This window comes from Heptranchias perlo, chromosome 7 (genome assembly GCF_035084215.1).
Source record: "Heptranchias perlo isolate sHepPer1 chromosome 7, sHepPer1.hap1, whole genome shotgun sequence".
Classification (NCBI taxonomy): Eukaryota; Metazoa; Chordata; class Chondrichthyes; order Hexanchiformes; family Hexanchidae; genus Heptranchias; species Heptranchias perlo.
The window spans coordinates 4584140-4599108 of NC_090331.1; the positions used below are offsets into that span (position 1 = coordinate 4584140).

Genomic DNA, 14969 nt, shown 5'->3' on the forward strand with positions numbered 1-14969 from the left:
GAGCGGCGTCGGATGGCGGGTGGGGAGCGGCGTCGGATGGCGGGTGGGGAGCGGCGTCGGATGGCGGGTGGGGAGCGGCGTCGGATGGCGGGTGGGGAGCGGCGTCGGATGGCGGGTGGGGAGCGGCGTCGGATGGCGGGTGGGGAGCGGCGTCGGATGGCGGGTGGGGAGCGGCGTCGGATGGCGGGTGGGGAGCGGCGTCGGATGGCGGGTGGGGAGCGGCGTCGGATGGCGGGTGGGGAGCGGCGTCGGATGGCGCGAGGGGAGCGGCGTCGGATGGCGGGTGGGGAGCGGCGTCGGATGGCGGGTGGGGAGCGGCGTCGGATGGCGCGAGGGGAGCGGCGTCGGATGGCGGGTGGGGAGCGGCGTCGGATGGCGCGAGGGGAGCGGTGTCGGATGGCGGGTGGGGAGCGGTGTCGGATGGCGGGTGGGGAGCGGTGTCGGATGGCGGGTGGGGAGCGGTGTCGGATGGCGAGTGGGGAGCGGTGTCGGATGGCGGGTGGGGAGCGGTGTCGGATGGCGGGTGGGGAGCGGTGTCGGATGGCGAGTGGGGAGCGGTGTCGGATGGCGAGTGGGGAGCGGTGTCGGATGGCGAGTGGGGAGCGGTGTCGGATGGCGCGAGGGGAGCGGTGTCGGATGGCGGGTGGGGAGCGGTGTCGGATGGCGGGTGGGGAGCGGTGTCGGATGGCGAGTGGGGAGCGGTGTCGGATGGCGCGAGGGGAGCGGTGTCGGATGGCGGGTGGGGAGCGGTGTCGGATGGCGGGTGGGGAGCGGCGTCGGATGGCGGGTGGGGAGCGGTGTAGGATGGCGCGAGGGGAGCGGTGTCGGATGGCGGGTGGGGAGCAGTGTCGGATGGCGAGTGGGGAGCGGCGTCGGATGGCGGGTGGGGAGCGGTGTCGGATGGCGGGTGGGGAGCGGTGTCGGATGGCGAGTGGGGAGCGGTGTCGGATGGCGAGTGGGGAGCGGTGTAGGATGGCGCGAGGGGAGCGGCGTCGGATGGCGGGTGGGGAGCGGTGTCGGATGGCGGGTGGGGAGCGGTGTCGGATGGCGGGTGGGGAGCAGTGTCGGATGGCGAGTGGGGAGCGGTGTCGGATGGCGGGTGGGGAGCGGTGTCGGATGGCGCGAGGGGAGCGGTGTCGGATGGCGGGTGGGGAGCGGTGTCGGATGGCGGGTGGGGAGCGGTGTCGGATGGCGGGTGGGGAGCGGTGTCGGATGGCGCGAGGGGAGCGGCGTCGGATGGCGGGTGGGGAGCGGTGTCGGATGGCGCGAGGGGAGCGGCGTCGGATGGCGGGTGGGGAGCGGCGTCGGATGGCGGGTGGGGAGCGGCGTCGGATGGCGGGTGGGGAGCGGCGTCGGATGGCGGGTGGGGAGCGGTGTCGGATGGCGAGTGGGGAGCGGTGTCGGATGGCGGGTGGGGAGCGGTGTCGGATGGCGGGTGGGGAGCGGTGTAGGATGGCGCGAGGGGAGCGGTGTCGGATGGCGGGTGGGGAGCGGTGTCGGATGGCGGGTGGGGAGCGGTGTCGGATGGCGAGTGGGGAGCGGTGTCGGATGGCGGGTGGGGAGCGGTGTCGGATGGCGGGTGGGGAGCGGTGTCGGATGGCGAGTGGGGAGCGGCGTCGGATGGCGGGTGGGGAGCGGTGTCGGATGGCGAGTGGGGAGCGGTGTCGGATGGCGGGTGGGGAGCGGTGTCGGATGGCGGGTGGGGAGCGGTGTCGGATGGCGAGTGGGGAGCGGCGTCGGATGGCGGGTGGGGAGCGGTGTCGGATGGCGGGTGGGGAGCAGTGTCGGATGGCGGGTGGGGAGCGGTGTCGGATGGCGGGTGGGGAGCGGTGTCGGATGGCGCGAGGGGAGCGGTGTCGGATGGCGGGTGGGGAGCGGTGTCGGATGGCGGGTGGGGAGCGGTGTCGGATGGCGGGTGGGGAGCGGTGTCGGATGGCGCGAGGGGAGCGGCGTCGGATGGCGGGTGGGGAGCGGTGTCGGATGGCGGGTGGGGAGCGGCGTCGGATGGCGGGTGGGGAGCGGTGTCGGATGGCGGGTGGGGAGCGGCGTCGGATGGCGGGTGGGGAGCGGCGTCGGATGGCGGGTGGGGAGCGGCGTCGGATGGCGCGAGGGAAGCGGTGTCGGATGGCGGGTGGGGAGCGGTGTCGGATGGCGGGTGGGGAGCGGTGTCGGATGGCGCGTGGGGAGCGGTGTCGGATGGCGGGTGGGGAGCGGCGTCGGATGGCGGGTGGGGAGCGGTGTCGGATGGCGGGTGGGGAGCGGTGTCGGATGGCGGGTGGGGAGCGGCGTCGGATGGCGGGTGGGGAGCGGCGTCGGATGGCGGGTGGGGAGCGGCGTCGGATGGCGGGTGGGGAGCGGTGTCGGATGGCGGGTGGGGAGCGGTGTCGGATGGCGCGAGGGGAGCGGCGTCGGATGGCGGGTGGGGAGCGGCGTCGGATGGCGGGTGGGGAGCGGTGTCGGATGGCGGGTGGGGAGCGGCGTCGGATGGCGGGTGGGGAGCGGTGTCGGATGGCGGGTGGGGAGCGGTGTCGGATGGCGGGTGGGGAGCGGCGTCGGATGGCGGGTGGGGAGCGGTGTCGGATGGCGGGTGGGGAGCGGTGTCGGATGGCGGGTGGGGAGCGGCGTCGGATGGCGTGAGGGGAGCGGTGTCGGATGGCGGGTGGGGAGCGGCGTCGGATGGCGCGAGGGGAGCGGCGTCGGATGGCGGGTGGGGAGCGGTGTCGGATGGCGGGTGGGGAGCGGTGTCGGATGGCGCGAGGGGAGCGGCGTCGGATGGCGGGTGGGGAGCGGTGTCGGATGGCGCGAGGGGAGCGGTGTCGGATGGCGCGAGGGAAGCGGTGTCGGATGGCGGGTGGGGAGCGGTGTCGGATGGCGGGTGGGGAGCGGTGTCGGATGGCGCGAGGGAAGCGGTGTCGGATGGCGGGTGGGGAGCGGTGTCGGATGGCGGGTGGGGAGCGGTGTCGGATGGCGCGAGGGGAGCGGTGTCGGATGGCGGGTGGGGAGCTGCGTCGGATGGCGCGAGGGGAGCGGTGTCGGATGGCGCGAGGGAAGCGGTGTCGGATGGCGGGTGGGGAGCTGCGTCGGATGGCGCGAGGGGAGCGGTGTCGGATGGCGCGAGGGAAGCGGTGTCGGATGGCGGGTGGGGAGCGGTGTCGGATGGCGGGTGGGGAGCTGCGTCGGATGGCGCGAGGGGAGCGGTGTCGGATGGCGCGAGGGAAGCGGTGTCGGATGGCGGGTGGGGAGCGGTGTCGGATGGCGGGTGGGGAGCTGCGTCGGATGGCGCGAGGGGAGCGGTGTCGGATGGCGCGAGGGGAGCGGTGTCGGATGGCGGGTGGGGAGCGGTGTCGGATGGCGGGTGGGGAGCGGTGTCGGATGGCGGGTGGGGAGCGGTGTCGGATGGCGCGTGGGGAGCGGTGTCGGATGGCGCGAGGGGAGTGATGCAGGGAGCTGTCAGCAGTATTGGGGTATCAGAGCTTTGAGTTAATATAAAAAGGTGATGTTTGAAATGTGCTTCTGGCTGTTGTAACATCCCATTCTTTGTGTTGCACCCATTGTATTTTCTGACAGCACAGTTTGAGAGGAATGTTTTTCATTATTTTCAGGAGGTGAATGCTCTTGAATGTGAGATCCAGTTATTGAAGAACCTGCACCATGAGAGGATTGTCCAGTACTATGGCTGCTTGAGAGACCCTCAAGAGAGAACTCTTTCTATCTTTATGGAGTATATGCCAGGGGTAAGCTTACTGATCGTGTCAGGATTCACCTCAGCGCATAACGGTGCTCTTAAAGGAAACCCAGGATGTTCATAATCGTACTGGGACTTGCCTGACTCCATTATGTGATAAATAGCCTAGAAATTGTAGGCTGGTACGTTTAACATCGGTTGTAGACAAAGACTTTGGAAAAGCAAAACATGTTGAAGGAGAGCCAGCATGGATTCAGAAAGGGAGACCATGTATTTTGAAGACATTACTCTCATCAAAGACAGGGATAATGCGGTTGATTTATATTTGCATATTCAGGAAGCTTTTAACAAGATTTCACGTTGGTAATAAATGCTCAAAGAATGGAACCCCAGAATAATGGGTAATGTATGAGACTGGACAGAAAATTAGCATCAAAACAGGACACAACACAACATAAATGAAAAGTCTTTGGTTTGGAAAGAGGTCATAACCACAGCGCTAGAGGTCAGTCTTGAGAGCCTTGCTAATTTTAGTAGGTAGGAAATGGGGTATTTGAGTATTTTTGACTCCTTGAAAGTTTGCAATGATAAGGAACTAAAATGGACTCAATTAATTTCTGCTTAAAACCAATGTTGAATAAAATCATAGTGCTTTTAATAGGTGCCAGCTTAGGATGTACGAAATACAAGACCGTATGTTGTAAAATGAAGTGACACTATTACACGAGAAGAACTCATTGTAGAAAGTAGCACAGACTGTGAAACTTATAATCCTGAGGTCAGTGAGTGTGATGTTTGAAGCAGTATCAGATTGAAAGCTGAGAAATTTACTCTGGACGATATGCTTTTGGTGTTCGTGTAAGATTAGTTTGCCTGCTGTTTTAACAGAGGTGTTAATCCGTAGAGAGAGATCACAGGAGCGAGCATTGTGGTCTTCTAGTACAAGAATTTGAAGTCACACTCGAGCAACCTTGAATCATAGAATGGTTACAGCACGGAAAGAGACCATTCGGCCCATCGAGCCCGTGCCGGCTTTGTAAGAGCAATCCAGAAGAGCTGACATCTTAAGTTTGTGGCAGTTTTAACAATGGGATTTCCAAAATTGATGATTTTTCTCTTTTGTGACGGGCACTGCCCTTCTGTAGGGTTCAATAAAGGACCAGCTCAAGGCCTACGGTGCACTTACAGAGAACGTAACTCGCAGGTACACTCGGCAAATCCTGGAAGGTGTTTCTTACCTGCACAGTAACATGATTGTTCATAGAGATATTAAAGGTGAGTGCGGGCAGCAGTTTATGAACAGGAATAATGTACAGCGTTACCTGAGGCGGAACACTCGACTCCCTGGGCTGCCTCCTCTTTTACAGTGCTCACACTGATACTAATACTGACACAAACCCTAAACTCACAGTAATAACAGTACTCAGGTACCAGGAGTAACTTTATTACTGTAATAGCCTAAACCACTTACGTATTTCAAAATAAATGTTCGCTTCTGCTCGTCCTGTCTTCCCTTTCCCCAATTTTTATTCCCTTTTCTATCTTCATATTTTTATTATTAACAGTTCAAACATTTCTGTGTCCCATGTCTATTTTGGAGGCAAACAGAAGATTTTTAGGAGTTGGAAATGGGCCTTTTTCTAAATCAACCCTAACTGCCCACCGTATCTCTGTCCCTTTGCTCTCGAGAAACAACATCTTGCATTTATATAACACCTTTCCACGTAGTAAAACGTCCCAAGGTGCTTTACTGGAGCGTTATCAAACAAAATTTGACACCGAGCCAAAGAAGGAGATATTCGGACAGGTGACCAAAAGCTTAACATTGAAAAAGAGAAAATAGGAGCAGAAGAAGGCCATTCGGCCCTTCGAGCCTGCTCCGCCATTCAATATGATCGTGGCTGATCCTCTATCTCAATACCATATTCCCGCTCTCTCCCCATACCGCCTACTGCAACCACCTTCCTTTTCACTCCCCCCAGTTGAACGGCTTCCTGTACCACGGTGCCGTGGTCAGTTCGCTCGTCCTCCCCGCAGTCCCTGCACTTGTCCACAAGGGTTGCAAGAACCCAAATCTATTGGACAAGCACAGGGACTGAGGCTCCTGCAATACTACCTCCCGGACCCCCGTACCTGCCTGACTCGCAATCACACCCTCCTCTCCCTGACCACAGGTGTCAATTCTAAAATATTTAAGGGGTGTGGCTGCCTCCTGGTGCAAAAGGTCCAGGTAGCTTTCTCCCCCCCGCCCCCCCCCCCCCCCCCCCGATGTCTCGCAATGTCCGCAGCTCGGTCTCCAGCTCCTGAACCCTCAGCCGAAGTTCCTCGAGCTGCAGACACTTACCGCAGATATAGTCGCCCTGGACAAAAATGTCCACAAGCTCCCATGTATTGCAGCAGCAACACATCTTCTGTTCTCCCATTATTTTATTAATCAATTTAGTGTTAATCAAATTATTTACCTCATTTAATTAGATTAATTAAATTAAGTTTAGTTTTTAAAATTCGACCAAGCTTTTTAAAATTTTAAGAGGTAGGTTTTAAGGAAGGTAAAGAGGTGGGGAGGTTTAGGTAGGGAATTGCAGAGCTTAGGGCCTAGGTAGCTGAAGGCACGGCCGCCAATGATGGAGCGAAGGAAATGGGGGAATGTGCAAGAGGGCAGAGTTGGTAGCCAGAGTGTTGTAGGGCTGGAGGAGGTTACAGAGATAGGGAGGGATGAGACCATGGAGGGATTTGAACACAAGGATGAGAAATTTAAATCGAGGCGTTGCCGGACTGGGAGCCAATGTAGGTCAGTGAGCACAGGGGTGATGAGTGAACGAGCAAAGTTTTGGATGAGCTGAAGTTTATGGAGGCTGGAAGGTTAGAAAGGATATTATTAAACTAGAAAGAGTGCAGAAAAGATTTACTAGGATGCTACCGGGACTTGATGGTTAGACAGACTGGGACTTTTTTCCCTGGAGAGTAGGAGGTTTAGGGGTGATCTTATAGAAGTCTATAAAATAATGAGGGGCATAGATAAGGTATATAGTCAAAATCTTTTCCCAAAGGTAGGGGAGTCTATAACGAGGGGGCATAGATTTAAGGTGAGAGGAGAGATACAAAAGGGTCCAGAGGGGCAATTTTTTCACTCATAGGGTGGTGAGTGTCTGGAACGAGCTGCCAGAGGCAGTAGTAGAGGCGGGTACAATTTTGTCTTTTAAAAAGCATTTGGACAGGTACATGGGTAAGATGGGTATAGAGGGATATGGGCCAAGTGCAGGCAATTGGGACTAGCTTAGTGGTATAAACTGGGCGACATGGACATGTTGGGCCGAAGGGCCTGTTTCCATGTTGTAACTTCTATGATTCTATAAACACTTCTAATTGTCTCTTGAACCCATTCATACATCCTCTTCAGGGAACTTGCTGGTAATATATTTCACAACACACTCACCCTTTGGGTGAAAATATTCTGCCCGATTTCCCTTCCTACTCCTAACTTCCTTGTTTTGAACCTCCTGTGTCCTCAGATACCTGAGGGAATGCTGTCACAGTTGCCTTCTGATTTGCTGAAAAGTGGCTGTAAAGGTTGTTTTTTTTGTCAGCCAGTTGAATACTTGACATCTGAAGGTTAACGGTTGTGTCTGAGCCATGATCAGGACAGCATTTTAAAAACTTCTAACCCAGAAGAGCTGCCCTGAGGTTGTTACAACATAGAATTTTACAGCGTGGAAGGAGGCCATTCAGCCCATTGTGCTTGTACCAGTTCTCACAGAGCTATCCGCTTGGTCCCATTCCTCTCCCTTTCCCCATACCCTTTAAAATTTTCCTTTTTCAAATGTTTATCCATTTCCCTTTTAAAGGCTATTATAAATTCTGCCGCCCCCCCCCACTGTTTCTGGTCAGGCTTTCCATGTCCTCACACCCCTCTGCATTAAAAGAAAAAATTCTGCTCACCTCTTCCAAATTGTGAAAACTCATGGAGTAATCTATTTTTCCCCCCAATTTTGTTTTCTTTTATTCCATCCTTTCCTGAAGACACTGACTCTTCCTGGAGTGGGATCCAGTTCCACAGGTGCTGACAACCCTCCAATGCCACACCCCATTCTTCATGTGTGAGTGTTGACTGGTTATTCGACTATGGGAGGAATCACAACGGAGCAGGCTGAGGCTGATACTTTTTTAGTTCATGTGTTTGCGAGCCCAGAGATCCCTGACGTCAGTTGTACGGCTTCAGATGCTGTCGTGGCTGAGGTCAGCTCAAAGCCTGGGACCTTTTGAGTCTGTGTGCTGGGCAAGAAAAGTTATCATTGAAATGTAACAGCTGAAAATGTAGCTGCTCTGGTGGCCTGGTGAGTAAAGGCACGGCCTGATGCAGCACTAAAGTTGCATAGATTAGAAGAGCCCAAGTTCACTCTCTGCGGAGCGGGCTGATCCGAGCCAGGGGCACAACTGCTGACCTCCGCACCCTGACCTAAGGAGGGGAAGGTCGGCCAGGGCTCTTGATTCTGAGTGCTCTTTTAGTGGCTGCTGCTGGATGTTGGGTGAGAAAGGCATTGGGGCTTGGCCGCGATGCACTACACAGTGGAATGGCCCTCTGGATCTCTGTGTAGCCTCACGCGTGAAGAGTGGACACGTTGGCGAGGCACCAGAGATCTGCCGGTGTTGTGGAACCCTATCCCAGTGAAGAGTTGGCGCATTAAAGGTGGGGGTGGGGGCAATAGAAAGTGTTTGGAATGGATCGTGCCTGCCTTGGCTTGTGTTGATATAAGTTTAATTTTGGTATAGTCCCCATCGGTGTGAATGCAATTTGCCCACTCTACGCGGTGGACATAAATAACCAAAAGCAGGCAATCTCACTTAGTGACTGCCTCTCCTAATTGTCAGCAGTAGCATCCAGAATCTCATCACTAAGGTAACCGCACTTTAACGAGATGTGAACATCCGACTTTGCCTGAAATCAGCAAAGCCTTTTAAATGGGTAAGTACAGGGTAGGCACTTACTGAACTGCTCGAAATAGTCGGCGCAGTTTATATGTTATAAGCTGTGCCTTTGTCTTTGACTTCTATGGTAATGTCAAACGGTTAGCTCCATTTGTCTGATACAGGCGGCTACCCATGATAAGTGTGGACGGTGTAGGTGGTGGGGATTGTACTCAAATACTGTGTTGTTTTTTAAAGGAGCAAACATTTTACGGGATTCTGCTGGTAATGTGAAACTGGGAGATTTTGGCGCCAGCAGAAGATTGCAGACAATCTGTCTGTCCGGGACGGGCATGAAGTCAGTCACTGGCACGCCGTACTGGATGAGTCCAGAAGTGATCAGTGGAGAAGGTTACGGTAGAAAAGCAGATATCTGGTAAGTTGACATCAGATCTGAAAAGAGCTGAGATGCTTTTTGTGAGTGAGATCAGTCCTACTAATCCTTCGAAGATCGGGGAAAGTCCCATGTTTGATTCCTGGATATGCTGAGATAGCCAATCTCGGGAGGGGGGCGGTTGTCAGTCTCCTGCATTAAGGTTAGCGTGTTCTCAGGGATTAGGCAGTCAATCATTCGACCTTCTGTTGGGTAGAAGCAGCAGTTGGATCCATCCCTTTCCGATCTGCACTCCACAAACTCAATCCATAGGTTCTACAGATAGGAAGCTAGGTCTCTGTCTCCATTATATCATTTATGGCTGTCTATCCCTTTGCACTGTGTCTGCCACACTTGGCCAATGTAGCAGTTAATTCACCTAAGGCTTAACGTACATGCATTCCTTTCCATGGAAGGAAGCTCAACCTTGAGTTTGATTGAGTAATGATTCCAAGAGTAATGGTTTACTGCTGGACAAACCCAAGTAACTATGGGGTGTACCCTTTAGGAGAATCCATTTGTTCTTGATCTCCTTTTCACCAGTAACATAATTTACATAATTCTCCAAAGCTTCAAACGCTGCTACTCCTCTATCACGGATGTTGCTCTGTCTCAGCGTTTCCTTGAGCTTAACACTTGCCCCCTTACAACTTTATGTTCCACAACTCTTGAGATGCTGGCCAGACCGGTCTCGGGCCAGACCACTGCGTCAGATGAACACTGATGAATAAAATACACTGGACTTGCCACCCACACAGCTCACCTGAGCTAGTTCAGTTCCATTCGTGGAGTAACTGTTGCATATTTTTCCATCCTATATGCAGTACTGCACTCATCTGCATTAAATTTCATCTTCTATCGATGCGCCCACATACTTACTTTGTCCAACTCACTGTAGAATTTCCAATTCCATTGCCCCTCCCAAATTGGTATCATCAAATTTGACTATTTTCCATTTGAGTTTGAGTCCTTGTCATTTATGTAAATTAGAAACAATGGGCCTGTAGTTGCCTGGGTCCTTTTTTGACCTCTTTTTGAATATGGACACGACTTCAGCTTGTTTCTGATCTACTGATACCACCCCCGGTGTCCAGTGACTCCCTCACAAATCTCCTCCCTAGTCCCTTTCAGTACTCTGGAATAAATACCATCTATCCTTGGGGATTGAGGATTTACTAGAATGATTCCAGGAATGAGGGACTCTAGTTACGTGGACAGACTGGAGAAGCTGGGATTGCTCTCCTTGGAACAGAGTCAGTTGAGAGGAGATTTGATCGAGGTGTTCAAAATCATGACGGGTCTAGACAGAGTAGATAGAGAGAAACTGTTCCCATTGGCGGAAGGGTCAAGAACCAGAGGACATAGATTTAAGGTGATTGGCAAAAGAACCAAAGGTGACATAAGGAAAAGCTTTTTTACACAGCGAGTGGTTAGGATCTGGAATGCACTGCCCGAGGGGGCGGTGGAGGCAGATTCAATCATGGCCTTCAAAAGGGAACTGGATAAGTACTTGAAAGGAAAAAAATTGCAGGGCTACGGGGGTAGGGCGGGGAAGTGGGACTAGCTGGATTCCTCTTGCAGAGAGCTGACACGGACTCGATGGATTTACTTGTTTTGAGCCCTTTTAACCTGTCTCGGACTTCCATCTCTTTTATATCGCAGTGAGTGGTTTTACTGGGAGTGATGGGATTTTGTAATCACTTGTAATCTGAGAACCCTGGTCCCAGTTTGCATTGGTTTTGCCTCTTTCCGTTTGCAGGAGTGTTGGTTGTACAGTTGTGGAGATGCTCACTGAGAAGCCCCCGTGGGCTGAGTATGAAGCCATGGCAGCCATATTCAAGATTGCCACCCAGCCAACGAATCCTCAGCTGCCCCCTCACGTGTCAGACCACAGTCGGGACTTTATGAAAAAGATATTTGTGGAGGCGAAGCAGAGGCCGTCGGCAGAGGAACTGTTACGCCACACCTTTGTGCACTATCACTAGCGACTAACCTCAACATCTGATGCATTTATTTTCTATCTGATTGCACTTTTTCAATGTATAATTTTGGTGATTCTAGGTGTTTCCTAGGTTGTAATTTATACTTAAATTTGTATTTATAATGAGATTTTTTTGCATTCTCACAAAGGGAATGATGAGAAGGTTTTTTACAGTGTATTCACACAGTACTCTGATGTCCTTCAAGGTAAAGCACTTTATTACATAACCCATTCCTGATTACTCATCGTCAGATGCAGTGTGGCAAGTCCTAGTCCCCCTAGAAATAAGAATTCATTTACCATCTGTTAGTAGCAGAGACTGAGCCTCCCTAAATGTGTTGAACTTACAGTATGTTATATAAGAGACTGTTATGCAAACCATTTCAGCAATGGTCTGCTGCAGAATATCCACATGGTGTTTGCTCATAATCTAAAGCCAGGAAACCCTGCAGGTCTGCTCTAAGTGCGCTGTCAGACCCATAGAACTCCGAATTATCATTACAGAGGTACAATCGGATTGTGTAACCCAGAGTAACTATCAATTCCTCCTTCTTCAACTTCCACATAAACCAGTATAGGCCATGATCCAGATGGGGAGGAGTGGGGAGAGCCCCTGTCCTGTTAAGAATTTGGCATCAGTCAGGGGCCACTGCGGGTTGGTCTGTCACCCTCACATTCACTGAATGTGGAACCTGCCCTGGAATCTCTGGTCAGTTCTCTTTCTCCTGTTTTTGGTAGCAATTGCTGCCATCACCACATCTGGCAATCGTCTTATTGGTCTTATTACACATTTAGTTGTGTACTATGCATATCTTTGCCGTGGATCCTTTTGAGTGGATATCTGGGAGTTAAGAGACGTATGACCAGGGCAGACTCACATCAGGCTTGTCTACGAACAAGTGGTATGTATGGGTCACTGCAGCGCCGTCTCAGGCCCAGTGCCATTGAGAGCAGTTCTCTTGCCAAAATGGGCGTCATTGTATAGATTGCAACTATTGCAGCAAACTGATGCTGATTCCCTCAACTTGAGCCTGCAGACTGGGGATCTTACTCCCAGCCAAGGCTGGCATGATGCTCCCGAGTCCCAAGAGCTTCGTGTTTAAGACGTTATCTGAGCTTAATTAATCTCAGGAATTTATAGTGCCGAAACTTTAACCAACAACACATGCTTCCTCATTCCAAACCAGCTGTCATTTTATTCATGTTTACAGAGCCTTGGTTTTCTATGTAGATGGAATCAAGGACATTTGCCAACCTAAGTGTTTGTTTTTGTTTGGTAATAAGTCAGTCCAGCACTCTGAACCAAGCTCTGCCATTAGATGCTGCAGGACCTATCTGGCCATCGCACTCTTCCCTCTGTGGGGCTTCCACTGCTGTCTGCTTGTTGCCGCTCTTCCATTGGTGGGAGGGCCATCAGCCCAAGGACTACAGTGGTTCAAGGAGAAGGCCCCCCACCACCTCAGGGCAGCTAGGGATGGACAATAAGTGCGGCCTTGCCAGCTTCGCCAACATCCTGAGAACAATTTTTTTTTCTTTTTCAAAATGCCCATCACTGAGCAGTTCTTAACTTTTCCCAGTGGATCATGACCAGCTAAGACGCAGCCCTACTGTTCTATGACCAATGTCAATATGCAAAGGGATTTGGTTGACATTGCGTACAAAGCAGCTGCAGAGAGTCATTTACGTGCTTCTACAAAACAGTATTGTTCTTGATTTGACAACACAAGCTCAACACGGGTCTGGCAATGCAGTGCCTCAGGTGGGCCTCACTATTCAGTCATTGGGCTTCCCATCTCTAATTTTCTGGCTTAATGCATCAATATGTGGAGGTTGAACAAATGAGGAAGAATATTAGATGAACAACTCTAGATGTGGTATTTCCATTCTTGAAATCCAGTACAATCTTTGCATCTAAAATTCCCTTCCTATCTTGGAGCTCCATAAACTTGAGATCATCCAAATCTCTGCTGCCCGTAACCTAACTTGCACCAAGTTCTGTTCGCCCGTCACTTACGTTGGTTCCCGGTCTGGCAACACCTTGAATTTAAAATTCTCATCCTTGTTTTCAAATGGCCTCGCCCCTCCCTTTCTCTGTAACCTCCTCCAGCCCTGCAACCCTCCGAGATCTCTACGCTCCTCCAATTCTGGCCTCTTGCGCCTCCTCTATTTTAATTACCTCCACCATTGGCGGCCGTGCCTTCAGCTGCCTCAGCCCTAAGCTCTGGAATTCCCTCCCTCAATCTCTCTGCCTCTCTCTCTCCTTTTAAGATGCTCCTTAAAACCTACATCTTTGACCAACCTATCTTTATATCTCCTTATGTGGCTCGGTGTCAAATTTTGTTTGAAAATTGTTCCTGTGAAGCGCCTTGGGACGTTTTGCCATGTTAAAGGCGCTATATAAATGCACGTTATTGTTGATTATATTCCTCAACGTATCAACCGGGCTTTGTTGCCACTGCCTCTCAAAAGAACTGAGATACATTCCCAGAACGAGCTGCTGTGAACAACAGCAGGGAGGGGGAGACACCCCAATGCCACTGCAGCTCCTCTGATATCCCATATCCAGTGTCTTTCTCTCCTCTTAGACTTCCCTCCCTATCCATTTGGACGAGGACCTATTCGTGTGGATGTGAAGGTTGGACTAAATTACAAGAATGTGGAAGATCAAACATATATAATGCTCTAGATGTGCAGGCAGGCCGTGTAACTCTTGGTCATTTCAGTGCGAGCAGTAGGACAGCAGTTCTGGCGTTACAGTATAACGGTACTATATAGGTTTACAGTACAGAGGTAGATTGTTCTCCCCTCTCTAACTGGGAATCTTGTCAAACGTTGATCATTGTGGGTGGCCAAATGGTGTTGAGTGCAAACTCATAGTGAATGTATCCAGGATTAGTTGATCAACGCTGTAAATACACAGCAGTCTGTCGGTATCTGAAAGAGAAAGACAGGTTAACGTTTCAGTGGGATCTTCCTCTTTTTCTTCTCAACAGTCAGTTTGCCAAAATCTGGTAGACATCACGTCATCCGTTGTAAGCCAATCACGTGAGAAACCCACTGACCTCGTATCAGAAGGCTAAAACAGTTCTAAACCTGAGCAGAACAGAAAGTGAATGTCTGAGTGGAGGGGGGGGGGGTCATTAGCTTTATTTAGGTACTAACAGCCAGGGTTGCTTGTAACCATAGTTCCTGAACAAAATTGTGTTGTGTGTGCTCTGTGTTAAGGAAAATAATTCCAATGGTACATACTGTCAAGTGTTAATCCTGTGGGGTCTGTAGTAATCCTGCAATGTTAGGTACTCTGAAGGGATCAGTCTCCTTGGTTTATGTGTCTGCTTCACTGTTCAGTTGAGCCTGTAATTGGAACTATTAAAACAAGCTTGTACCTGGAACAACCCCAGGGTATGTACGTAACATTCATAGTACTTACTCAGTGAGTGCTCCTCACCTGAAGTTTTGTTTTGTTTCGCTCTTTCTCCTACCCCCTGCCCGTTAGAAATAATGCTTTGAATGTGCCCAATTAAGCAATGCCAGGTAAGAAATCTAAAATATGTCACCGTGTCTATAGAAGGGTCCTTGATAACCCAGTCAGTGCCATATCGACGTAATTGTCTTTGCTACGAACATTTTTGACCTTGATGAAACTGGAGAGATGTCTATCGTGACACCAACAATTTTGGCCACAGACTTTTTAGAAGAGCCTATCCAAAAACTGCCCCAAAGTTGATACAGCCCCTTTTAATCTGCTGAAGTATTTGATCGGTATTTTTCCCATGAGTTGTTCTAATATTGATTACCAAAGCAATTGGTTGCACAGCCCAAGATGGCAGCCATGGTACTTGACTCAAGTCTTGGAACAGTAAGGGGGCAATTTTAACCTTAGCAGCCCGTCGGGAAACTGGCGGGATCGGGTGCAGTGCTGGTTTTACACCCCGCCCGATTTTACACTCGATTGTAGTCAGTGG

The 14969-nt window shown here is 51.9% G+C and overlaps 1 protein-coding gene across 1 annotated transcript in view; it reads left to right on the forward strand.

Annotated features, from left to right (window-relative positions):
- The window catches only part of map3k2 (mitogen-activated protein kinase kinase kinase 2), a 67846-nt gene extending 53445 nt beyond the window's left edge, over positions 1–14401 (forward strand). The window contains exons 14-17 of the mRNA XM_067986960.1: positions 3603–3734; positions 4831–4960; positions 8849–9026; positions 10783–14401. Coding sequence (XP_067843061.1) covers positions 3603–3734; positions 4831–4960; positions 8849–9026; positions 10783–11008 — 666 coding nt within the window. The 3' untranslated portion in view covers positions 11009–14401. The remainder of the gene's footprint in view (positions 1–3602; positions 3735–4830; positions 4961–8848; positions 9027–10782) is intronic.
- The last annotated feature ends 568 nt before the right edge of the window (positions 14402–14969 follow it).